Source organism: Zingiber officinale, chromosome 1A (assembly GCF_018446385.1).
Source record: "Zingiber officinale cultivar Zhangliang chromosome 1A, Zo_v1.1, whole genome shotgun sequence".
In the NCBI taxonomy this organism is placed as follows: domain Eukaryota; kingdom Viridiplantae; phylum Streptophyta; class Magnoliopsida; order Zingiberales; family Zingiberaceae; genus Zingiber; species Zingiber officinale.
This window is the reverse complement of record NC_055987.1, coordinates 125,492,853-125,519,569: the sequence shown is the minus strand read 5'-3', so window position 1 is coordinate 125,519,569 and position 26,717 is coordinate 125,492,853. Positions and strand designations below refer to the sequence as shown.

Genomic DNA, 26,717 nt, shown 5'->3' with positions numbered 1-26,717 from the left:
TCGAGACAGGGCTGTTATCCTGCCTACCAACTTCTACGCCTCCTTCAGGTTTTGGGGAGCCTTCATATCCCGGAGTGCTTTGACTTTCTCAGGGTTAGCTTCAATTCCCCGCTCCATCACCAAGTATCCCAAGAATTTTCTTCCTTTGGCCCCGAACAGACACTTCGGGGGATTTAATTTTAACCCGTACTGTCGGAGGGTGCCGCAGGTCTCCTCCACATCGGCTATTAGATTTGCGGCTGAGGGGGATTTGATAAGTATGTCGTCCACATAGACTTCCACATTGCGCCCAGCTTGCTCCCAAAAGATTTTGTCCATCATCCTTTGATAAGTAGCTCCAGCGTTCCTGAGCCCAAAAGGCATGACAGTGTAACAAAAAATACCATCAGCCGTAATGAAACTGACATTCTCCTGGTCCTCCAGGGCTAAGGGAATCTGATGGTACCCCTGATAAGCATCCAGTATACAAATTCTTTCACAGCCGACGGTTGAATCTACCAGCTGATCAATTCTGGGCAAAGGATAACACTCTTTAGGGCTGGCCCGATTGAGATCCCGAAAGTTTATGCAGACCCTCCACTTATTATTGAGTTTTGCTACTAAGACCACATTGGAAAACCAGGATAGGAACTGTACTTCTCGGACGTATCCTGCTTTCTTGAGCTTGTCCACTTCAGCTTTGATAATTTTATTCTGGTCGGCCGAGAAGTTCCTCTTCTTCTGCTTGACAGGCCGGGCGTCAGGCGAGAGGTGTAACTTGTGCTCCGCTACTTCAGGCTTGACCCTTGGTAACTCTTCAGCAGACCAGGCGAAGACATCTTTGTTGCGGGTCAAACACTGGATCAGTTCTTCTTTGAGCTCAGGAGATAAGTCATCTGCTACTCGAGTAAGACTCTCTGGACGTTCAGGATATAGCTGAACTTCCTCCCAGGGAATAAGTTCTTCAGCTATAGGCATGGATTCTTCTTAAATGACATGCACAACCCCGTCCTGAGTCCTCTGTGCTTTGCAAGCTTCTACTTTGACCATGTCAATATATCACCGCCGAGAAACCCGCTGCTCTCCCCTAACTTCCCCGACTTGCTCTCATACGGGGAATTTGATTTTCTGATGAAAGGTAGAGACAACAGCTCTGAACTCATGTAGAGTCAGTCGACCCAAAATAACGTTGTAAGAAGAGGGCGAGTCTACTACGAGGAAGGTACTCCTCTTGGTTCTAACTAATGGCTCGCTCCCCAAAGATATGGCCAACTTGATCTGACTCATAGGCTTTACTTCATTACCAGTAAAGTCATATAAAGAAATAGCCACCGGCTGAAGCTCGCTAGCGTCGATATGCATTTCTTCGAAAGCAGACCTGAACAATACGTTGACAGAACTCCCAGTGTCAACGAAGACTCTGGCCACGCGACTGTTGGCTATGACAGCTTTGATGATAAGGGCGTCGTCATGAGGCAACTCCAGTCCCTCCAGGTCTTGTGGCCCGAAGCTGATAACAGGGCTAGCGACATGCTCCTTACTGCATCCAACAACGTGAATCTCCAATTGGTGTTCATGAGACTTGTGTGCCCGACCCGAATCTCCGTCAGTAGGTCCTCCGGAGATCATGCCTATATCATGGATGGCTGCGTTGCCCCGATTCTCCGCCTCGCGGGCTTCTCCTTGCTCCCCAGTGCACCCTTATTGTTGCATGCTTGGTCCCTCCTGATCGGCCCTGGGTCGGCTGGTCTGCCCCGCTGCATTACGCCGCTCCTCCATCATTCGTTAGACCTGAGGAGCCAGCTCGGGGGTGCCAAGCCCATCTCAGCAACACGTCGGGCATCACGGGCGAATTGAAAGCACTCGCTGGTAGCATGCGAGTGGGATCGATAATATATGCAATAGCGCGGTCCCCAAGATCCAGGTCGGGGAGCATGAACTACAGCTACTCGTGGGATCAGCCGAGCATCCTGACAGGGGTGGAAAGTCGGTCGGCCGTCCCGAGCGTGCGGGAGGGGTCGTTGGGGTGCTCTTCTCTCAGGCTTGTTTACGGGAGGAGGTTTGTCTGTCTTTCTTCGCGTCGTCTGCGCTTCTTCCACATTGATATAGTTGGCCTCCTTTTCCAGCATCTCATCGAAATTCTTTACGGGATTCTTGATGAGATCCCTAAAGAACTCTCCTTCTGTCAACCCATGAGAGAAGGCGCTCATGAGTATTTCTGATGTGACCGAGGAAACATCCTGAGCCACTTGATTGAAGCGCTTGATATAGCTCCTCAACGGCTCGGAGAGCCCTTGCTTGAGAGCAAACAAGCAGTGATTCGTCTTTTGATACTTCCTGCTACTGGCGAAGTGACGCAGAAATGCGATCTTGAAGTCGGAGAAGCAAGTGATGGACCCATGCAGCAGTCCATCGAACCATTTCTGGGCAGAGCCCGATAAGGTATTCATAAATACCCCACATTTAACAGCATCGCTGTACTGGTGTAGCAGAGTCGCGTTCCTGAACTTGCGGAGATGGTCTTCAGGATCTTTACTGCCATCGTATTCTCCGATAGCAAGGGGTCGGTACCCTTTGGGTAGCCTCTTCTCCAAGATTTTGGAAGAGAAGGACACTTTCTTTTCTGGCTCCACCCGGCGTTCTTCGCGCGGGATGATAGACTTCCCTCTCTTCGAATCCTTGGGCAAAGAACTCTCAACCACCGAAACTTATGGCTGCTCCTTGCGACTATAACATCCAGGGTCTGGCTGATAATAACCCTGGCCTGGCTCTCTATAGAAGGCAGGAGGAAATTCTATGGGTTGTTTTCTCTTCGAACCTCGATCCAATGCATGAGCCGGTTCTTTAGAAACCTCAGGTAACTTTCGTGGTCAGGAGGTAGTAGTTTGTTGCTTTTCAGAGGTCGTCCGCTTCTTGACCTCTTTGAAGAGTTCGTACTCTCCCACTGTCATGTTCACGTTGATTCTGCCAGAATCCTCCATCTTCACATTCCGGAGCAGGTAGCTGTGTTCCCACAGACGACTCCAAATTTGATCCCGTCCAGAAGCTGAGTCGGACAGAGGCTGGCCGCGCTGTCGCTGGTGCTGACGAAAAGTCGTGGAAGGGCTTGGTCGATCTGACACCTACCGGAAAGGGTTCTCACGAGCGGATGACAGGGGTTGGTGACAGGGACGATGATGCGAAGGCCCTGCACACACTCAAACAAGCCGTCTCTGCGTTAGAGACCAAGAACCAGGGGAAAAGTCCTCGAGTCAGGCCCTCCGACGCTCAAGTTAGGTACTTTTTCCCCAGAAGCACAGCGAAAGGACGAAAAGTAAAAGACGAGAATGAAATGACGAGTGAGCGTACCTGTGTAGAGACAAAACCTCCCTTTTTATATGGCAGTAGATGCTTCTAGAATCTGACGAGTGTCAGGGAATGTCGAGTGTCAGGGAATGTCGGGTGTCAGGCTTTGTCTGACGGTGAATAACACGTGGCATCTCTCTATAGATCTGAGAAGGGATCAGGTGGCAACGAGCCACCGATCGTTAGCATATTTCCTAATAGGTGATGATTATTCTCTGACAGGTTGTTACAATTCTCTGGCTTGATTGTAGTGTAGTACCTGTCCGCTCTGGCCTGTTATGTTAGGGTGTATACTAAATGCCTAGCTTTTGGTATAAACATTTATTTAGTAATAAGAATCACATTGGTCAAATGTCTACATTTATGATAAATGTAGTTGTTCAATTATAACATAGTATGTGGTGTCACACACAGAGGATCATGTTATCGGTACCTTATAAATTATAAACAGTAGCTCACGACCAAAATGGAAAGGAACAAACCATTAGAAGGTCGTAGTGTAATTAGGTATCAGTTTATTTTGACTGTATAATTACACTAGTACACTTAGAGTGTATTGAGTAGGACCATTTGAGGTCGTTTCTTTTATACTGATTTTATAAAGAAACAAAGACCTCGGTTATTATGGAAGTGTGTGCTCTTAATCCTAATATAATAACAAACACATATATTTGATATTTATTTCTTTAATTTATCAATGGGTGAGATTTAGTTCGATGAATCAATAAGCCCGATAAGTTGGGAAATGGTATCACTTATAGTGTGTGTTGATTATGAAGGAAACCGTGTCCTAGAGATACTAGGTTGATAATGTCCTCAAGAGGAGCTCAGGATTGTCATGTTAAAACGAACCCAGTCGAGTGGATACGATAAGATAGAGATGGTACTACTCTGGACTGAAATTAATTAAATGAGTTGTCGACTCACTTAATTAGTGGACATTCGATATCTTAAACACGGAGACTAACACACTATAAATAAGAAGAGCCCAAAATGTAAATTTTTTAGTTTCAATGATAATTCTCTGTGAATGAAATTATATCATTGATAAAATTGTCAGTTGTATGCTGAACGGGATACTAATTTTATGAGACCAAACCACCTCTCCTCCATTCCCTGAGCCTCTTTGTAGTACTATACCTACCCCATACTAATAGGGGCCTGCTTATACATGGGAGTAGGCCCTGGTTGGAAGGTGGCCTAGGCTAGGCCTTTAAGCTGAACCCAAAGCCAGTAGAGCAACCGTAAATTAATAAGAAAATTTAATTTTAATGTTTATTATTATGTGGAAGATTTAATTTAAAAGAGAATTAAAATTAAAATATCTCTCTAAAAAGAGATTTACAAGATTAAAAAGAGATTAGATCTCTTTCCTTATTTGTATATCGAGAGATTTTATTTTCTCTTAAAATTATTCACATGTTAATAAAATTAAAATCATAGAATATATTTATTAACTAAATGAAGATTTTAAAGAGAAATTTTATTTTTTAAATTTCCGGAAACAAATAAGGAAAGTTTTAATTGTTGATTGAAACTTGTCCAATTTGCTTCCTATTTAGCCGGCCATCATTTTAATGAAATATTATTTTATTTTTCTCAATTAAATCATGTCGAAATTAAGGAAAATTTATTGTAATTAAATTTCTTAATTTACCTAGGTCAAGGAATATAAAAGAAGGGTGAGGGTGCCTTCAGGAACAACATCTATTATTCCTCTCCTCTGTTCCTTGGGTCGGCCATCATCTCCTTCTCTTCCTCTTGTGGTGGCCGAACCTCTCCCCTCCGGAGTTCTTGTGGTGGCGGATACTACTCGGAGAAGAAGAAGAAGGAGAAAGCTAGCATCTCTTGGAGCTTGGTTAGTATTTTGGTTTTCTCCTTGGTAAAGCTTTTCTTTTATGGCCGAACCTTGCTTGGAGAAGAAGGTGGTTGGTGGTTTCTCATCTTGGAAGATCGTTGCCCACACAACGTCCGAGAATAGGTAGAAGATCAAGAGGTTTTTCTACAAGGTATAACTAGTAATTTCTATTTCCGCATCATGCTAGTTATTTATGGAAATAATACCAAATACAAGAGGCTTACGTTCTAGTATTTCAATATGCTTTTTGTTGTGTTCTTTTGTTTCTTTCTTTTCCTTGTGATTTGATTGTTCTCTTTGGTTAACCTAAAATTATTTTAGGAAATTAAATATTAGCTTTCTATTAAAGGTTTTGTCTAGTCGGTGGAAGGCCATGTGCCTCGCCACGTCAATACTGGGAACCTTTATGGAAATTAATATTTAATGGAATTAATAACTTAAGGAGACTTGGGTCGAACGTGTCGCAGGAGATCCAAGTCAAAACCTAAAGAACAAATAGATTAAGTTTTGGATCAAACGTGTTAAGTTCCGCAGCGATCCAAAATTTAATTTAAAAGAACACATGGTAGCTAGGAAAGGTTCAGACCTTTGTACAAAATGGAACCTATAGGTTTTCCGAGTAGCAACCAACAGCTAGGGTTTTACCTCTGTGTATTTGGTATTAGTTTAATTATGCACACATACATAATTTAGGCGGGATAATAGCAGGATGTGCTACTTGATGGACGGATCCAACTATTATGGCTTATAATTTTATGTGTGTGAACCCTTGGATATGTCAAGGGCATTTATATGTGTGCGTGATTGTATTATAAAATACAGGAGTATTTAGTTTTATTAGGATTTTATTTTTGATCTAGATACATACATTCCTTTTATGGAATATAGGATCAAAATTGTAAAATTCTATTTATGTCATCGAATCTTGCAAAGCGTGGAACATTCTAAGGACCGGAACAAGGAGCAAGATGGATGCGATAGCTAGGACAACACACGGAGGATAACTAGAGATAAAAGCCATAATAGTTGAAAATTAGATTTTCTATTTATTGCTTTTATATTGTCCTGTGTGTGTTTACAAGTTTAGTAGGCTAGCATAGTTAAAATTCCTCATTAATAAATAACTAAGTGGGAGAGGGATTTTTAAGTAAACCTATGGTCTCCATTATTGGTTTGTAGTGCCTTCCTCCATAACGGATGAGCTTGTTTTGGATCACTGTAACGTACTTCCATTTTTGGATGACTATAGGAAGTTAATTAAGAGCGTGTGATCTTCCCAACCGGAAGGGGCATAATCTTATTAATGGACTTAGTGTCAAGTAATGGTATACACTTAGACACATCTAATAGTATCCTCCCGACTGCTATTATTTGTGTGACCAAATGGAACCAACTATTAATTTGTCATAAAACTAGGTTGACAAGATAATAAAATTAAAGGGTTAAAACCCCTCTTACAAATGATTGATTTTGTATACGTCCACACTAACGTGACATACAAAATTAACGGTGTTTGAGATAATTTTATTTGTCATAAAGTTACGTTGACAAGATAGTTAATGGGTAAAACCCTCCTCTTACAAATGTTGATTTTGTATACGTCCACACTAACGTGTCATGCAAAATTCACGGTGTTTTGAGGTGTTGGTAAATTTAAATAGTATTGTTAGAGGAATCAATATTATTTTAAATTTAGAGTCTTGACCAAATATTTGATTAAAGATAGACCAACTATTAATTTTATTCGTCATAAAGTAAGGTTGACGAGATAATAAAATTAAATGATAAAATTTCCTCTTTGAATTTGTATACGTCCACACTAACGTGGCATACAAAATTCATGGGGATTTTTAAGGAGTTGGTCTTAACCAAATATTTTTGTGATTCTTAGAAAGATGGTCAATCCCTAGCTGATATACTTTAGGATAGACTTAGTGGTCCCAATTATAATTGATTGGAAATAGAATTTGGACATTAAGGTAGACTGTCCTCTTAGAACTAAGAACAATATAGGTGTATTTTATTCATTAGTTGATACATGTTTAGTGGAGTTATCTACTGGTACATCCAGGAAACCCGACAACTAAATGAAAAAAAACACCGTCCACATGGGTACTATGCAAAAGTAGCGGTGTTGCAGTGGGAGAGGTTTATTCTCTAATAGGAATAAAATTTGGATTATTAGGAATTGTCTTTACATACCAAGTTTAGAAAGAACTTGATTTTTTAAACTATTATAGAATAGATATTGTGTCATTTTGATAACAAAATTGTTATCAAGAAAAATAGGCAAGTTATCTATTCCGGGTATGTTGACAATTTATAATCCAATAACCCCATGATGCAACAAATGGAAATTAATAACACATCTTCTAACTTAAAAAAAATGAACCAATTATATCTTCGACATCTAAGGCTAGGTTATATTAACTTAAGTAGGATTCATTGGTGGTGATGAACTTTTGGGTTCATTAGTAGTGGAAATCTTCCAACCTGCGAGTCTTACTTGGAAGGAAAATAACCAAGAAGCTTTTAAGTCCAGGGTATGGAGTCAAAGATATGTTGAAATCGGTTCATTCTGATCCTATGACTATCCGCATAAGAGGTAGTATTGAATATTTCATCTATTTTATAGACAACTATTCAAGATACAAATAAATTTATAATGTAAGACTTGAAGACTAAGTTGATTATTCTCAATGCGAAGAAATGTTAAAGTAAATGTCACTATGGTAAGATCATAGTGGCAAGTACCTCTTGAGAGATTTTAGAGTCACTTATTAGTTGGATTTGACTAATGCGCTTCTGGTACCCCAACAGGATGATGTAGTAGAAAGAGGTAAAGACTCTTATGAAATAATTAGATAGATGATGAGTTATATTAAAATTTCAAATTTATTTTAAGGATAAACTACGAGAACAGTGAAGTATGACTCTACTCGTATAGAAATCCGTAGGTGAGTGAAACCTATTTTGCAACATATTGATTCGGATAATCCGTCACGTATATTAAGAGAGATGATAAGTTGGATAGGGTTCACTTGTTTGTTTATGTTATCCTAGAGAAGTAGGTTTATAGTCTTAAAATCGGGCTTCATTGCTAGCATCAACGAATGATGGCGATTTAAAAAGACTATATAATGAATCCGTAAGTAAATTTGTTCTTAAGGAAATAATAAAGGACATGTCTAGTACCAATCTAGTAAGACGAGATGCTACAAGAAATCGCAACTGCAACACAAATTGATACAATTACGTAAAGTGTCTTGTTGTGAGTGGGAGGGTTGTATGCAACCTAAATAGGTTATGTTTTGGAGAGTTTTGACCTCGATCCCAGAGGACATACGAACCACGATTCTCCCACACAGCATGGCTTAAGCACTCGAAGATAAAGATGTAGCATCTGCAAAGAGTAATGAATAAAAGAATTAGAATATATGTATTCTAATTAAACACAAATTCTAAAGAGTCAGCCGTCTCATGCCGTATTGACAGAAGAAGGTGAGCCGTTGGGTGTAGTAAGGTAGAGTCTGAAAAGCGAGCGGGAATTTAACTCTTCGATGAGCGGTTTTCATAAGTCTGGATATCGATCTATCTGCCGATCGAAGAGGGCGTTGGTTCCGGCGTTCCTTAATCCCAATGAGTCTTCTTGAAAAACATCGTATAAAGCGCAACAAGGTTGTCGTACGATGTTGAGAGAGCTACCATGGGCCTTGCACCGAAGTCATGGTGAAAGCTTCCGCTGGAATAATCCGGTTTAGTCCAGTAATCTGGAAGCTGGGATAATAACTGCGGATGTCTTCTTCTACATCACATTTTGGAAAGCAGTGTTGGTCATTTTGACTTTTGAAAAATGTATGTTAGAATGTTGTTGAAACAAAATGTTGTGGCGTCAATGTATATCAAACGTTGTCGTAAATCAAGGGTATGGTTGTCGAAATTCGATATAAAGGACTTGGGAGAATGATATATTCAATATTGCTTGAGGGATCATATAATCGCAATCCAAGCTTCATACATCACACGTACATTCTGACCGTTCCGAGCTTATCTTTGCCGAAGCGTACTTACCTCTAAGAAGACCTTTCGGAGTCTAAGCGTACTAAGAAAACTAGGTTTCTATCGGAATATTCTTGTTCGCTAAAACGGATATGTCTATGCCCTGAAGCAGCATAGAGATGTATGCTCGATAATGAGAAGCTACTATCTCGGTACACTTCGGTATACGGACTAATGAATCTAAAGGAGTTCAGTTATGAATATCAAAGGTAACCTCAAAGCGAGGGGTGCTCGCAGAAATATATATGTACCTTAGAGAGCCTACTAGACGAAGTATATATACACTAAGTTACAAGACAGCATTTAAATTTGGTCTCCGTATGCGCACTTCCAAGACCTTCAACTTCGGATAGTGAATACACTAATAATAGAGTCAATTCTTGATTGGATTTACTTTAAGGAGGTCTTAATATGGTCATAACTATGAAGAGTCTGATAAAAGATCCTGTACTTAGTATATACCTTTTTAGTTACCTTGTGGATTGAACGAATGCAAATAGATAACTTCAAGAAATTTCGTCATAATTCTCTATTTTATTGAATAAATTGCGTCGTAGAAACACAGTGTACTACATCGATCTATAAGCACAGAAACGAAGGTGAGTACCGAAACGCGATTATCTTTTTCAGATCTGATGCACTCATATCCTTGCCACCCGAGGGTCCTTGAGTTCCTTAAGAAGCAAGTAAGCTCAATATTGTCAGGTTATCAGATGTGGAATGATGTATAAGGACAGAGTAAATACGTCTTTTTGGATCATAAGTATAATGGGTGTATACTAAATGCCTATCTTTGGTATAAACATTTATTTAGTAATAAGAATCACATTGTCAAATGAATCATATTTATATATGATAGTTGTTCAATTAATTTATATTGTAGATAACATGGTGTGTGACAGATCAATCGTTTATGCCTTATAAATTATAAATGAGCAAAATGGAAAAGAACAAACCATTAGAAGGTCGTAGTGTAATTAGGTATCGCTTTTTGACTGTATAATTACACTAGTACACTTAGAGTGTATTGAAGAACCATTTGAGGTCGCTTTTATCCGATTTTATAAAGAAACAAAGACCTCGGTTATTATGGAAGTGTGCTCTTAATCCTAATATAATAACAAGCACATATATTTGATATTTATTTCTTTAATTTATCAATGGGTGAGATTTAGTTCGATGAATCAATAAGCTGATAAGTTGGGAAATGGTATCACTTATAGTGTGTGTTGTTGATTATAGAAGGAAGCGTATCCTAGAGATACTAGGTTGATAATGTCCTCAAGAGGAGCTCATAAGGATTGTCGTGTTAAACCCTGTAAGTCCGACGTGATGATAAGGTTGAGTGGTACTACTCTTGGACTAAGAAATTAATTAAATGAGTTGTCACTCACTTAATTAGTGGACATTCGATATCTTAAACATGGAGACTAACACACTCATAATAAGAAGGAGTCCAAAATGTAATTTGGGATTGGTGTGATAGTTATGATAGTTCTCTAGTGGAATGAATTATCATTGATAAAATTGTTGTGTTCGCGAACATGGGATGCTTAATTTTATCGGGAGACCAATTCCTCCTCTCGGTCCCTATCGTAGCCTCTTATTTATGCCTATACCCACATATACCCACCTTCATACCAAATCTTGCCCAATTATGAATTAAATCTAACCCCATCCATAATTAATTAAAAGAAAATTTAATTTTAATGTTTATTATTATGTGGAATATTTAATTTAAAGAGAATTAAAATTAAAATATCTCTCTTGTAAAAGATTTACAAAGATTAAAGAAAGAGATTAGATCTCTTTCCTTATTTGTAGATTGGAGAGATGTTTTATTTTCTCTTTAAAATTATTCACATGTTAATAAAATTAAAATTATAGATATTTCTTTATTAACCATGAAGAGATTTTAAAGAGAAATTTTATTTTTAAAATTTAGGAAACAAATAAGGAAAGTTTTAATTGTTGATTGAAACTTGTCCAATTTGTTCTTAATGATTTGGCCGACCATTGTTTAATTGGGGAAATATTATTTTATTTTTCTCAATTAAATCATGTCGAAATTAAGGAAAATTTATTGTAATTAAATTTCCTAATTTACCTAGGCCAGGAATATAAAAGAAGGGGTGAGGTGCCTTCATGAGACAACATCTATTATTCCTCTCCTCTTTTGTTCCTTGGTGTGGCCATCATCTCCTTCTCTTCCTCTTGTGGTGGCCGAACCTCTCCTCTCCTTGGAGTTCTTGTGGTGGCGGATACTACTCGGAGAAGAAGAAGAAGAAGAAGAAAAGGAGAAAGCTAGCATCTCTTGGAGCTTGGTTAGTATTTTGGTTTTCTCCTTGGTAAAGCTTTTCTTTTGTGGTCGAACCTTGCTTGGAGGAGAAGGTGGTTGGTGGTTTCTCATCTTGGAAGATCGTTGCCCACACAACGTCCGAGGTTATACGGTAGAAGATCAAGAGGAATTTTCTACAAGGTATAACTAGTAATTTCTATTTCCGCATCATGCTAGTTATTTATGGAAATAATACCAAATACAAGAGGCTTACGTTCTAGTATTTCGAATATGTTTTTTCGAAGTTGTGTTCTTTTGTTTCTTTCTTTTCCTTGTGATTTGATTGTTCTCTTTGGTTAACCTAAAGTTATTTTAGGAAATTAAATATTAGCTTTCTATTAAAGGTTTTGTCTAGTCGGTGGTAGTTGCTCCCATATCCAAGAAGGTCATGTGCCTCGCCACGTCAGTACTGGGAACCTTTTATGGAAATTAATATTTAATGGAATTAATAACTTAAGGAGACTTGGGTCGAACGTGTTAAGTTCCGCAGGAGATCCAAGTCAAAACCTAAAAGAACAAATAGATTAAGTTTTGGATCAAACGTGTTAAGTTCCGCAGACAATCCAAAATTTAATTTAAAAGAACACATGGTAGCTAGGAAAAGGTTCAGACCTTTGTACAAAAATTTTGTACAGTGGAACCTATAGGTTTTCCGAGTAGCAACCAACATGTTAACCTTAGACTGGATCTTCGTACCTGTAAATTTTGACCTGTAGGTCCAGACCTGCATTCCCTGGTTCAATCCCCTACTTGTGTTTGTTGTCCCATAAATCCAGATCTATACGTCCCGTCCTGCATTTGCCATTCGGTCTACCTCGGTACATCTGGACCTGTGTCTATCGCCCTGTAAGTCTTCGTCCACATATCCTGACCTGTGTCTTGACTCCACGTATCCTGCTTCGCGAGTCTTGGTTCGTATATCCCGACCTATACGCTCTGTCCGTGTATCCTGTTTCGCAAGTCCGCCAGTCTTGGACCTGTCATCCTAGGTTTACCTATCCCGACCTGTACATCTTGTCCACGTATTATGTTCCGCAAGTCCGTAAGTCCCGACTTGTCATCCCTGATTTGACTATCCCGACCTGTACGTCTTCGTCCTCTTGTCTTGTTCCGTAGGTCTATAAGTCCAACCCTGTAATCCTTGGTTTGCTCATCCCGGCCTGTACGCTTTGGTCCTCTTATCTTGTTCCGCAGGTCTATAAATCCAGCCCTATAATCCTTGGCTTGTCTATCCTGACCTGTGCACTTTGATCGGCATATCCGGACTTGTAACCCTTGGTTTGCATATCCCGACCTGTACGCTTTGATCAGATCCCAACCTGTATGCTTTGGTTCTCTTATCTTGTTCTGTAGGTCTATAAATCCAACCATGTAATCTTTAGTTTGCACATCCCGACCTGTACGCTTTGGTCCTCTTATCTTGTTCCGCAGGTCTATAAGTCCAGCCCTGTAATCCTTGGCTTGCCTATCCCGACATGTACGCTTTGATCCGCATATCCGAACCTATAACCCTTGGTTTACATATCCCGACCTGTACGCTTTGGTCTTCTTATCTTGTCCCGCAGGTCTATAAATCCAACCCTATAATCTTTGACTTGCTTATCCCGACCTGTACGCTTTGATCCGAATATCCAGACCTGTAACCCTTGGTTTGCATATCCCGACCAGTACGTTTTGATCCGATCTCGACCTGTACGCTTTGATCCGTGTATCCTGTACCGCAAGTCTACAATTTTTGACCTGTAATCCTTGATTTGTCTATCCCGACTTGTATGCCTTAATCCATATATCTTGTACCACAAGTCTACCAGTCCTGTCCTGTAATCCTTGGCTTGCATATCCCAACCTATACGCTTTGATCCGCATATCCAGACCTGTAACCCTTTGGTCCTCTTATCTTGTTCCGCAGGTCTATAAATCCTGACTTATAGGTCTTACCTTCCAAGTTCCTACTTGACATGTAGACTTAACTCTGGAATGCCACTTGTGCCCGACTAGGACCATCCTGTAACCTGACTCTTTGCACTCCACATAGGCCGGAATTTTGACCACCACGTAAACTTGACTTCTAACCGTCCCGTGGGCCTGACTTCCGACTACGTCCGTTGTCCGACCCCACTATCATGCGCTGTATCAGATGAGATGAGGGATGTTAAAGAAATTGATAAACCTATTGAAGGCCTGCTTGTCTTAGCCATCTTGAACAAATACGCCCACGCAGATTCTAATTCGGTTGGTCGACAGGATGGACTTCTATGGTACAAAAACACTGGGGAGAATGTGTGTTTGGCGAGTTCTCCATGGCCGTTCTACAAGCAAATAACTTGCTGGAGGATCCGAGCCAACTCGAGTCAGGACCTCTCAGCACACTTGAATTTGGCCCATACTGAACTTTTGTTGGTGTTTATGATGGGCCTGGTGTTCCAGAAACTTCTCGTTGTGTCGATGAACATCTCTTTCAGAATTTGAAGAGTGAGTTGATCCTATAACATGAAGGTTATGGCACTTAAGTTAAGAACATGCTAGTGTTTCAAAAACTTAACTTGCACTGTCATTAATATCAGAAAAATCCTCTTCTAGTATATTTTGAAATCTTCATATGAATATGATGCATCTTTTTGTAAATATTGGTTGTAGACATTAGTATTATGAGGTTGCTTTGACATTTCGTTTTTTTATGGGATTTGTATTTGTTAGAATGCATACTTCTTCACTAACAATAACATGTTGATACATGCAGCTCCTTTAGGCCATTTTCATAGATTTTTTGTGCTTTAACAGGATTTGCAACAGAGCAACATTCCATGTCGACTGATGTAATAAGAAAGGCATACCGATCAACAGACGAGGGTTTTATCTCCTTGGTGACCAAACAATGGCCTGTGTAGCCTCAGATTGTTGCTGTAGGCTCATGCTGTTTGATTGGGATAATGTGGTATAGACTTTATCACGACTCGGAACCGACGGTTTGGAATCATCAATTCGATGGTTCTAGACAGATCGATCCTTAACCTTAACCGGCTAAGACAGTTACGGTTCACGGTTCGGAACTACCGGTTCACGGTTCGAAACTGCTGGTTTACGGTTCAGTTCATAGTTTGTCACGGTTCGTCACGATTCAAGATTATTATATTAAAAAAATTAAAAATTAAACATTAAAAATTAAAAAATACAAATTACAAATTAAAATTTATTGAAAAAAAAGGACTTGTACTTATTTAAGTTGTCTATCCCCTTAGGAAAATCAAGACTCACGTAGTTCTTTTACATTTTTATTCTTTTACATTGTCACTCACTTCCATTTCTCGTTCTTATCGTATTTATTCCTTCAGTATCAAAATCTTCAACTTCGTCATCCGAAAGTTGCATTTCTTGGTTTCTTTTCTTCGTTGTGGTCCAATCGTCCAGTAATGCTTAGCTTCTAATGAGTCGGGAGACAAAATCGATCGTCGTTCATCTAATATGTTACCACCGACACTGAACGTCTGCTCCACAACAACAGTTGGCACTGTACAAGCTAAAATTTCTTTGACAATCACGAAGAGAACATAAAAGCTTTGAGCCTTCTATGACCACCACTTTAAGATATCGAAATTTTCGCTATCTGCTTCATTAAAATCAAAAGAAGTCGTAAAATAATTCTCAAGTTCCTGTGTGGAACTTAAGGATTCTCGTAGACATTTTGTCCGTTCTTTTAATAAAAGTTGTGTTTTATAAAATTTAAATTACTACTAGTAATTTGTTGTATTTCAGAAATATTAATTTGTGTTCCATATTTTGCATAATATTGATTATAAATATTAAATAAATAAATTCTAACATTATATATAATATTAACTGGATCAGGAGAAGAAGAACCTTTAATTGGAATTAAATGTTCATAATATAAAGTTAATATTTCTTGTAAAACTTCTAATTTAAATATAGAATCTAAAACAAATACAATTAAATAAATTTAAGGAATAAAATAAAAATATTTTCCCCATTTATTTTTCATAGCTAAGCTGCAAGGAGATAAAGATTCATTATTAATATTATCATTTAAAACTAATACTATATTAGAAAATTTTTCTAAAAATAATTGAGCGGTGGGATACTAAACACCAGAAAGTTATTTGGTTGCATCATTAAATACTTTTAAAATTTCACAAATATTACTACAAATATTTCATTGTTGTGAAAATAAATATTTATTAGTATTAGTATTTTGTACAAAAAATGAACATAATAATTCTTTATATTTAAATGAATCTTGTAATAATTGGTATGTTGAATTCTAACGTGTTGGTACATCACATAGAAATTTTTTAAATCTCATTCCATTAGTTTTACAAAACCTACCTCATTGTTTCATTATAGATGGATGAAACCATAAATAAGAAATTACAATTTTAATTGGTTGAATATAACTTTCTAAAATTGTTAATATATCTTGAATACATAATTCATACACAACGAATATGAAAAAATAAACCGTCAATAATAGGTTGACAAACAAATTTTAGATGAGCTATACAAGCGGTATTGGAACTAGCATTATCTAATGATATTGAAAATATTTTATGAGTTAAGTCATATTCTTCTAAAATTAAACATAATAATTGTGTGATGTTATGAGCATTATGTGATTCATCAAAAACTCTATAAGCTAACAATCTTTTTTGGAGATTCCAAAAGTTATCGATCCAATGACAAGTCACACCCATATATGAATGTATTTACCAATAATCCCTTCAAATATGGTAACATAAAGAAACTTTATTATCTAATTTACTAAATTCATCAAACAAATTCTTTTTTTCTTATTTTACTAATTTTTTAATTATACAAGTAAGTATCGTTCTAGGAATACGTTTAACACATGGATTAAGAGATTTTTTACAAAAATCTTCAAATGTGCATTTAGATCCAAAACTAAAAAAAAAGACATTTTACGGAAACAAATTTAGCTAATGATTCTCTTAATTTATTATCTGAATATAAAAATAAATCAGAATCGGTACTACCACTAGTTGAAGAAAATCTTGATAATTGTGTTTGAGAACGATTGAGTCCATATTCCGTTGGGTGCTTCGTTTCTACATGTCGTTTCAACGACCCATAGCCGCTGCCAGCTTAGAATTTGTAGGAAACATTGCAGTGTTTACATTTTGCACGTATTTCTCCCGACAGAAGAGTGACCTTCTCAAAATATTTAATAAAAATAGAAGACTTTAGAAGAGAAAGTTCTTAAATCTTAGAAGTAATTGCATCGATACTTCCTTGTGTTTCAGGCGTCAGATTCAGAAGATGCTCGCTCTCATCATCGGTGGATTGAATATTGAGACCCTCCTCCCGCGAATTCATTATTTCCTTTCCCTTCCAAGCTCGAGATGTTACACCTCCGCGACCTCCTTCCATTGTAATTGAAAATTAGAAACGAAAATGTGTAGAGAATACGAAATTGAAATTAAGAGTAGAGAAGATGTGTGTGAAAAAGATGAAATGAGCTCTCTATTTATAGAGTTTTGATAGTAACGGACACTAAATCATAGTCATTGATAAAAAAACCGGCTAGAAACCGACGGTTCAAGCCGTTTAAAAATAAAATGGTTGAAGCGGCGAGCCAAACCGACGATCCGCCGATTTTGCACCAAAAGAACCGGAACCGGCCTAGAAACTTGCCGGACCGGTTTCGATTCGACCAGCGAACCGAGTCAACGGCCAACCGGCTTGTTGACCCGATTACGAGCTTGGACTCGATTACGGGCTCGGGGTCCAGGCCAGACCCGGCCCGGGGTTGTTTTTCGATTCGATATGCTATTCGTCTAATTGACCAAGTGTTCAACCAATGAACCAGTGACCTGGAGCTTTTCTGGTTTAATTTCAGTTCTGACAACTAGGACTGTTGGTCTTAATTAATGAGGAAGACAGTTCAAACACAAAGCTAATAAATGTTAGTAAAATTCATGGAACTTTTAATAATTGTTTTTTTTTTTTTTTTTGGCTTTTCTGTACCCTTTTCCTTTTTTTTCTTTTAGCAACGATACACTTGGCTTCAAATTGTATGATATGACTTGATAGAAGACTTGTAAACCTTGAAAGAGTACTTACAGCAAGTCACTGAATCTGAGTATTGAAACCAGGATATTAAACATTTAATCTGCTCTAGCAGATGTTGCTAGGTGTTCATGTATTTAGAGTTTGGTTTGTTAGATTGACTTGCCAATATGTTCCATAGTGTTTATTTAGATGCTCGAGTGCAGTTCTTTCAATTACTTAGTTCTTGCAACCATGTTGAGTAAATTCCTTTCTCATAAAATCCTTCAGGGAAGTGCCCGAAGATTTGTCGGAGCTGCGCTACAAGAAGCAGCAAAGAAGCTGAAAATATGAAAGAGAGTCTTAATACAATGATAAAATTGAATCCGGAAACAGCCACTTGTAAATTGCAAAGTAAGACTGCGTCAATGTGGTCCGATTCTTTCCCAAAACTCTGTATTGATCGATATTTCATGTACTGAATTATCCTTTTTATGTTCAAATCCATTAGATTGTCTCCAATTATGAAATTAGAGATATTATCTATCTCTTTTGCATTTGTTATATCTTAATAAACGATTTTAACATAAAATATTGCATCAAAGATTCAACATTTCTTCCTCTTGATTCTCAAATAAAATCTCAAGCCATCATTTCCAATCATCCCCTCTTACTCCTTTAAGGAATGGAAATATTCATTCGAACATGCACTCTTCGACCAAAAGTAACTTTATCACAAAGTCAAAGCTATACATCTCGATGGGCCATGTAAATGAGAAGTCAACTCTCTGACCCCAAAGTCAACATGGCAATTAATCAGGTTCCTTTAAGATTGATTCTTTCATTTGTTTATCTTTGACTTGGAACCTATAAAACTTCAACTACAAGCTACAGGATAAAAAAAGCCCTTTCTTCCAAAATGCCCAAATTAAGTTTTTTTTTTATCGTTGTGATAAAGGACAAACGTTTAGTCAACTTCATAGTAGACTAGACATTAGTTGCAATTAATGCCCACATGAGCAACCAACTATCCTGAACTAACATAAATATATAATTATTAATATCACATATTTAAAACATGGTCCATGAATCATCCCTAGTAGGTCAACTCATGTGCTAGAATCTTTCTTATGATTATGGAGGAACATTCATTGCTAATTGAATTTAGTTTTTGAAAACTAAAATAAGAGCAGCTAAGTAGATCAAACATCTTATGGTGACATGATAAGGGCATAGTAACTCGATAAGCATCTTCAATGCTTGTGATATGATAAACGACTAACCGTATGTTGTGCTTAAACTCGTGAAAAATAATCGAAAGATAGAAGGAAGACTACAGTTTACCTAAATCCAATCTAAAGCATGGCAAATCAGAATTAGGAACACTACCATGATTAACTTGTGTGTGTGTAAGGTTCATGGTGAAAACCCCCTACTCAAAAATTAAGTTCACAAATAATACAACAATAATAATTAAGCTTTTATTTCATAAATGAGATTGACTATATAGATTCTCTTATGTCATTAGGCTCAATCCTCTATGATTATTAAGTTTATTCTTTAACCGTACAGCCTTAATTAAATTGCACTCACCTTCAGATCTAGGTGAGAGCACAGGAGCATATTTCCCTGTCAAAGAAAGAAAGTACGGCAACAAGAGTTAATTAATTGTAATAATTCAAACAGTGGAATAATGAATAAAATATACATTTTGAAGATCAACATTTAATCTTATTTTACCTTTCCCAAATGGTAGATCGATCTGCCATTCATCAATCACAGACACAGATTAAGATATTCTATTTTTTTTAAAAAAAAAAAAGAAAAACTAAACAAAACTGGAATGAATATACCACTTGTAGCCTTTGATGGTTTTTTATTTGGCTGGGAAGTATATGCTTCATACTTTGAATGAAACCAATCCAAGCCAAACAAAAAAATATTTGTATCCTCTTTTATTTTTAGTGCCACTGGTTTCATGATCCATGTGCTGAAACCTGTTATCAGCGTGTGACCATGTGATGCCTCTCACTAAAGAAGTTCATCTTCCTGATGAATCTGAGCAGCCAAAAGGTCACATGAACATTAATTTGTTCACATACATAAAAAAAAAAAAGGCAGAGGAAGATAACATGCAAACTGATGAGATCTAAAAGTCTTGGCAAGTTCTGTTTATTAGTTGTAGCAGTCAGGAAGATGACTAATCGACACCCGCAAGTCATGGACCTTGCCTTCTAGTCACATGTCCAAGCTTTAGCTTGGTGACTTCTCCTATATAAACAACCTCAAAAAGATTGTAGCAAACCATTCCAATACCAAGCAAATGCAAATGGGTATCCACATTGAGTTGATCTTGGTTTTCATCACCATTTGCTACATGTACAGCATAGCTGAAGGTTTCGCACCATCAGGCTGGACGAAGGGATCTGCTACGTTTTATGGTGGTAGTGATGCCTCTGGAACTATGGGTAAGTAGATGCATTTGTATCCTCGTCACACTACATCAAGAAGTTACTACTCAAGACTTGATATTGTTGTTGTTGTTGTTGTTATGTTGTCTGGTATAGGCAAGAATGGATTTTAGGTTGATAATTTTTGTTTTCATGGTTATAGGGGGTGCTTGTGGGTATGGTGATTTGTACTCGACTGGCTATGGCACCAGGACAGCAGCACTAAGTACTGCGTTGTTCAATGATGGGGCATCATGCGGGCAATGCTATAAGATCATTTGCGACTACAATTCAGATAAGCAATGGTGCAAGAAAGGTGTGTCGGTGACAGTGACGGCCACCAACTTCTGCCCCCCAAATTATGCACTCCCCAACAATAATGGGGGGTGGTGTAACCCCCCACGCCAGCACTTTGACATGGCCCAACCAGCGTGGGAGAAGATTGGCATCTATCGTGCAGGGATTGTGCCGGTCTTGTTCCAAAGGTTAGACACAGGTTTACGTTGTTAACAAAGAGATCAATCTATGCATTTATATTCTTTGGCTCAAATTGAAAGCTCATTCAGAACTAATTACCTTTATAGGGTACCATGCAAGAAGCATGGCGGAGTAAGGTTCACCATCAATGGGCACGACTATTTTCAGCTTGTTCTAGTGACCAATGTTGGCGCCGCTGGATCAATACAGGCCATATCAGTAAAAGGGTCCCAAACTGACTGGCTCTCAATGTCGAGGAATTGGGGCGTGAATTGGCAATCTAACAGCTACCTCACCCGTCAGTCTCTCTCCTTCAAGGTCACCACCAGTGATGGACAGACATTGGTGTTCCCTAACATAGTTCCTTCCAACTGGGCATTCGGCCAGACCTTCTCCAGTCCCCTGCAATTCAAGTAGGAGCTTGCTGCCGTGATCAAGAGAAGCTAACGGGACTTAAGTTGGCAGAGGCTTGCTGGAGTTGTTGCTTGAGCTGCCCGCCATCCTGCCAATTAGTTAATTAAGGTTAAATACTGTGTAATCTCGATGCAATGTTATAGCCAATGCATCAGAATGATCATCTTGATCATAGAAAGTATCATTATATTAATCATACATGAAATGGGACGCACGAAGTGCTCATCTAATGAAATGCTGTTTCGGTTTCTAAAGACAATGACTTTCTTGTTAATGCTAGTGAAACCAAATATCATGCAATTGATTATCCATGAAGAAGAATACTTCTCCAAAAATCACTAAACCTGCTCTATTAAAATTGCAGAAGACAGGCAAAAGCAACATAGGCTAAGGAATAAACTCTTCCCATAGATTTGTATCAACATGATTTCAACTGAATCATCTGTGTACTCAAAAGACTACTACTACATGTCAACATCGAAGATTATGTCTACAGAAACTTCACTAATTATCGCAAGTCCACCAACCAAAACTAGGTAAATTGACCAGACAAGATGAAAGGGTGTTGAATCAATACGCACCAGAGCTTAAGGGGTTGCAGAAGAAAAATGGAAATACACCAACCATCAGAAACAAGTCATCTGATGGTAGTCGACTGTCAGAGATTGATTGTTTTGGTTTATCATCACTAACTTTATTGAACATCAAGGCATGGTTAGCACTTTGTATGAATACATATAAATGAAACAATAGAGCATAATTAATCAGTTAGTTGGCACCACAAGTGACCATACTCATCATTGTTACGCCAGCTCCAAATTTTTTTTTTTTGCAGTTGCTAGACCTTACAATTCATGAGTACCAAGAAGCGGGGAAAACGGAGAGAATGGTGCATTCCCACAACACTAAAATGTTCTATGCATCAGTTACAGAAAGGCAGAGATAGAACCAGTTTTCTTACTTTGTTAAATTTAGAACTAATATTTATGCACTATAAAATTGCATCTCTCCTAATGTGATGTCAAAAAGAAGAAATCTTGGCTCGCTCAATCTTCTGGAGATCTACTTACCTTCCAAAATGCTCATCCGGCAAGAGTTCTACCTGCTCTAAGAACAAGTCACACCGAGAATGCATGAGTCTCATTGTTTTGTTATTAATTGGACACTAAGAGCTTGCATTTGACAATGAAGAGAAGCAAAGAGAAGAGCAAAAATTGGACATCCAACAAGAAATTGGCAGAAATAACCAATTAAGAACCCTAGGAGGCGAAACTCGAGCTGGAATTAAAAGATAGACCACATACCCTAAAGTTCGTCGCTTCTGTACGCGACGAATGCACGACGCCCGCTCAGCTCGGTGAAGAGGCGGCGACGGAGGGAAAAAGGGCGGTCGCCGAAATGGAGGCGACGAGTGAGCTACACCGGCGGAAGCGAAGGATTACGGGCGGGATCCTCCTCAGAAGAAGTAGGAAAAAAACGGGCTTGATCATCTTTTTGCAACTTTTTCATTTAGGACAATATCAAAAGAGAGCCCCTCGTCGTCTCCAAAGATTATAATTTATAAATTATAAAATTTTTCAACAATTTATATATTTTTAAATTTTTATTTATTTTAATACACTCGTTATAATTGAATTTAATTTAGTTTTACTTAATTCATCAATTTAGTTTTATTCAGTTTTACAAAAATTATATGATTAAATTGTCTACTCTCATTTAGCTACTTTATCAATCTTTGTTTAAAAAAACATATTATTTCAGTATAATCATTAATTAGGACTCTTGTTTACCATTAGTTAGATTTATACCATAATCTAAAATATGCATATTCAATTATCATATAAGATTTATATTTAACTTTATTAATACTATACTTAATCTAAATAGCATATTTTATTTTCTTTTATGTTATATTTTCTACTTTAGGATATGGTTAGTTTAAGTTATCATGTATAATTTTAGTTATATGATTATCAGATAATCACATAATTAAAATTATGGAGAATAACACATAATCAAATATTATTTGGTTCAACTTAAGTAATGTAATAAAAATTTATTTATTTGAATGTTTTAATAAATTACCTAAATTGTATTACCCTTAATTACAAAACAAATAATAATAATAATAATAATATATTATTTATGGTTTTTTAATTTTTTTAATTTTTAATTTTATTATTTTTTACATTTTTTAATTTTTTTTAATTTTTTTATAAATTTTTTAAACTTTTTTACCTTTTTTTAATTATCTTTCCTATTTTTTTATTATTTTTTTTAAAATTTTTTACATTTTTTATTTTAAAATTTTTTGCTATTTCTATATATTTTTCGAAAGGTATTTTTGATAAAAAAAAATTTATTAATCTCGGAATCAAGAAAAATCTCAATTTTTCGAGATTTTCTGATTCTAGGTTGCATGTCTCTTTTGTTGACGTATCGGGCATGAAACATTACTCAGAATCATCGATTACCTAAACTAAACAGAATTTTTATTGATAATCTTTGATGGATAATTAAAATTATTAAGAATAACCTCCAACCAAACGCACTCTTAATGTGATAAAGATTTCTTAATTTTAAAAAGTTAATCTCATGGTGTTATTTTACTTAGTTTATCAACAACTTATATTCAAATTTAATATTTTTTAATTATATATTATTTATTTTTTCATTAATTATTTATTGTTCTAGAGTTAGTTAACTTAGTTTTATAAAAATGTTTGGTTGAATTTTATAAAACTTTAGTATTATTTTGTTATACGTCATGAAATTAAAAAAAAAATACATTGTTCTGCGACTGAGATCAAATATAACAACTTTAGAGGAAAGTTATATTGCAAATTACAACATTTTATAGAATTTTATTATGAAACTCTACAAAGGGACACGAAAAGGAAATGGTCTATCAAAAGTTAATTCTCTATAAAAAATAGATTAGTATTATAAATAGTAGCCTCTAGCACTTTACGCCATTTCTCAGTATATAATAAATTTAACATCTTAAGAGATTGCTGATTAGATTACTGATGAATATATTTAAGAATTGACATTTAAAAGCAAAGGTATTCAATTTCTTCAAAGATTATATCCTTCACAACCAAAGAGATAAGAGACAGGCATGTACCTATAAGTTATAGATATTATTGATGATTTCGACAACTTAGAAAGTTATATTTAGATTAAGGTAATATATAATTATATTACTCCTTAACTCTTAATATTTGATGATGCTTTTGTATGGAAGACTCCTAACTCTAATCTCTCACTATATTATATAAAAATATTACTAGTCTATTTGATGTAAGTTTTGCGTTAGTTAATTTATTTCATAAATATGTAATAATATCTAATTATTGAATTATGACACAAGTTTAGTTTCTTGAGCATATCTCTATTCAACTGGCAAATAATATAGTAACACTGAGACTAAGTAGAGGTCTACTTATTCTCATAGAAATAAAGTAAAGACTAAGTAGGAGTCTTATCTACTCAGATAATTATTGTATTTTTTAACTCATGCTAAATATATGTTATATAGTCAAAAGTTTTTAATTAATTATATGTCATTATTGATTTTATAAATGACTATTGATATTCTCCCATCCCGAGAAAGTTCATTTACTTGGGACCCCTTCCTTATTCAATTTAGATCTACATCATAACAAGATGAGATGTCAACGACATGATTTCATATAGACTTAGAAGAAGAAGTTAGATGTTCACATTGCATTGAAAAACAAAAACAAATCCAAAAATTTACTTTGAAAATGAAACTTTAGTTAAAGTTAATCAAGAATTCGCTGTAATATTGGAAAAAATAAAAGGTTTCATATCCCTAGAGAAGATCATCATCTTAACCATATTTCAACCAATGGGACGAGGAGAGGACGTGATTAGAGCTATCAATTTCAGTTGGACCCGACGGGTTGGTCTATCCCGTCAAACATTTCAGTGGATTGTGTTAAAATTCTATCTATCTATTTAAAGCAGGTTGACACGCCAAGGTTTGTGACCCATACTAGTGTTGGATCGAAAAGCGCTGAGGGAAGGGGGGGGGGGGGGGGGGGGGGGTGTGAATAGTGCTCGTGACTTTCACTTTTCATTTCGGCAATCTTAGAATAAACGCAATAAAAATCAAAACTTTTATTTGACCAATGTTTAAAAGCTAGGCTTTTAGTATACATTCTAACAATCTCCTACTTATACTAAAAGACTATGCTGCCATACATCTGATCCTCATCCCCTCAACATGCACATCAAAAGCTCTCACCGGAAGGGCCTTAGTGAAAGGATCTGTCAGGTTATCTTTATCTTCTGATGCAATCTTTGCGACAACAACTTCTCCTTGCTTTACGATGTCTCGTATCAGGTGGTACTTGCGCTCAATGTGTTTATTTGCCTTATGGGCTCGTGGTTCCTTCGAGTTTGCTACTGTGCCACTATTATCACAATAAATTGTGATAATTTTGGGCAAATTAGGAATCACATCTAAGTCCATCAAGAAGTTTCTGAGTCACACAGCTTCTTTGTCTGCCTCAGAGGATGCCACATAAAAGCTTAGCTTTTTGTATAAACATTTATTTTGAAATGAGAATCACATTGGTCAAATGTCTGCATTTAGTTAAATGTAGTTGTCCATTTAATTTTGATCCGGTGGTAAGAACAGGGGACGCCCGTCCAGGGAAGTCAAAGCCACATGGAAGTCAACGGGCCCGGTGACCGATCGGCGAAGGATGGACCGACCGGATGACTTAGAAAAGGTGGGATCGCTATGCCGACCGGAGAATGGTGGGCCGACCGCCCGGCCGGCCGACCGATGTCCGATTGAGGGCAAAAGACGCCTCGGCGGGAGTCGGGGTTCCGGCGCTCTTTGAACAGGACTGTAAGGCTGAGCGGATGGCACGCTCGGCCGAAGACATAAGGTAGCATACTGCTAATAGTCTCCACAAAGCACATTACCGAGTATCTCCCAAGTAGATCACTATATATGGCCGGCTGGACGTAAGGCAAGTGTTGGCCGGCCGGACGCCCGACAGGGAGTAAGGAGAAAAGAACAAAGGACATATTCTGACAGCGGGCATGCTTTATAATCCAACCATACTCCAAATCTGACGACAAAGGGTTCCGCTGTCTCATCGAGGACGTGCTTGGACTGTAGCAGTATGGTGTCAGGTAAGCTCTTCTGACGAGCACATACCGAGGTATGGGCTAAGGACATGTATTTGCCTCGGTAGGTGTGCGTGAGCACCTTCACAGCTCTATATAAGGAGCCTTATACTTCGCTGGAGGTACGCGTTCTACGATTTTTAGAGCCACTTCTTCATTGTTCGCTTACCTGACTTGAGTGTCGGAGGGTCGTCGCCGGGAACCCCTTCCCGGCCCGACTTCTGTGCAGGTTCATCGGAGGTCCGTGCGGACAGTCAGGAGATCTACGTCAACAGCTAGGAGAGCGCCACGTGCCCAGCGTTCGTTGATTCAGCTTTCAGACAGGATCAATTTGGCGCCGTCTGTGGGACGCCTGAGCAGATGTCGGAGAAGGATCAGAGGCCGGAGCCGAGAATTGGGATAAGATGGTTGAACGCTGGACTCGTTGGGGAGTGGGCGGAAGGATGCTGACGGGCCGAGCGGAAGCACCACAGGCCACAGTTGCATTCCATCGGGCCCTATTCCGCACTCCTCCTGAAGCCGTAGCAACTAATCGTGATCGAGGATCTTCTTCGGATGAAATGCCAAGACGAGATAACAAAAAAGGGAAAGCCCCCCGAGCGGACGCCTC

General features: G+C 37.7%; 3 protein-coding genes across 9 annotated transcripts in view; 1 reads left to right on the top strand and 2 right to left on the bottom strand.

Moving 5' to 3' along the window:
• LOC122030936 (uncharacterized protein YnbD-like) overlaps positions 1 to 22,466 on the bottom strand; it is a 56,776-nt gene extending 34,310 nt beyond the window's left edge. The window contains exons 1-6 of one of the 7 annotated variants that reach the window (XM_042589983.1): positions 22,243 to 22,453; positions 20,816 to 21,026; positions 20,624 to 20,720; positions 19,451 to 19,655; positions 19,338 to 19,359; positions 19,191 to 19,226 (exon numbers count right to left, since the gene is read on the bottom strand). Coding sequence is in view for 1 of the 7 variants with exons in the window: in XM_042590015.1 (XP_042445949.1) it covers positions 16,809 to 16,972; positions 19,191 to 19,226; positions 19,338 to 19,359; positions 19,451 to 19,501 (273 nt within the window). In the remaining 6 variants the exon portion in view is untranslated. Of the gene's footprint in view, positions 1 to 16,636; positions 16,973 to 19,190; positions 19,227 to 19,337; positions 19,360 to 19,450; positions 19,656 to 20,623; positions 21,027 to 22,242 lie in introns of those variants that run through there. The other 6 variants (XM_042589999.1, XM_042589995.1, XM_042590008.1 and 3 more) reach the window with 6 other exon arrangements.
• LOC122002564 lies at positions 1,758 to 2,960 on the bottom strand. Its single transcript, XM_042557777.1, has 2 exons — positions 2,898 to 2,960; positions 1,758 to 2,657 (listed from the first exon to the last, which is right to left on the bottom strand). The coding sequence occupies exons 1-2, from the start codon at positions 2,958 to 2,960 to the stop codon at positions 1,758 to 1,760; spliced, it is 963 nt and encodes a 320-aa protein (XP_042413711.1).
• Positions 19,910 to 20,941, top strand: LOC122030925 (expansin-A11-like). The gene is made up of 3 exons (XM_042589966.1): positions 19,910 to 20,065; positions 20,211 to 20,532; positions 20,632 to 20,941. The coding sequence occupies exons 1-3, from the start codon at positions 19,921 to 19,923 to the stop codon at positions 20,939 to 20,941; spliced, it is 777 nt and encodes a 258-aa protein (XP_042445900.1). The 5' UTR covers positions 19,910 to 19,920.
• Positions 22,467 to 26,717: the final 4,251 nt, after the last annotated feature.

Coding starts and splice junctions, on each gene's coding strand:
- LOC122002564 (XM_042557777.1), bottom strand. CDS start 2,960: ATGGAGGATTCTGGCAGAATCAACGTGAACATGACAGTGGGAGAGTAC. Junction 2,658..2,897: donor AGTACGAACTCTTCAAAGAG/GTCAAGAAGCGG, acceptor TCTTTGCCCAAG/GATTCGAAGAGAGGGAAGTC.
- LOC122030925 (XM_042589966.1), top strand. CDS start 19,921: ATGCAAATGGGTATCCACATTGAGTTGATCTTGGTTTTCATCACCATT. Junction 20,066..20,210: donor TGATGCCTCTGGAACTATGG/GTAAGTAGATGC, acceptor TCATGGTTATAG/GGGGTGCTTGTGGGTATGGT. Junction 20,533..20,631: donor GTGCCGGTCTTGTTCCAAAG/GTTAGACACAGG, acceptor TTACCTTTATAG/GGTACCATGCAAGAAGCATG.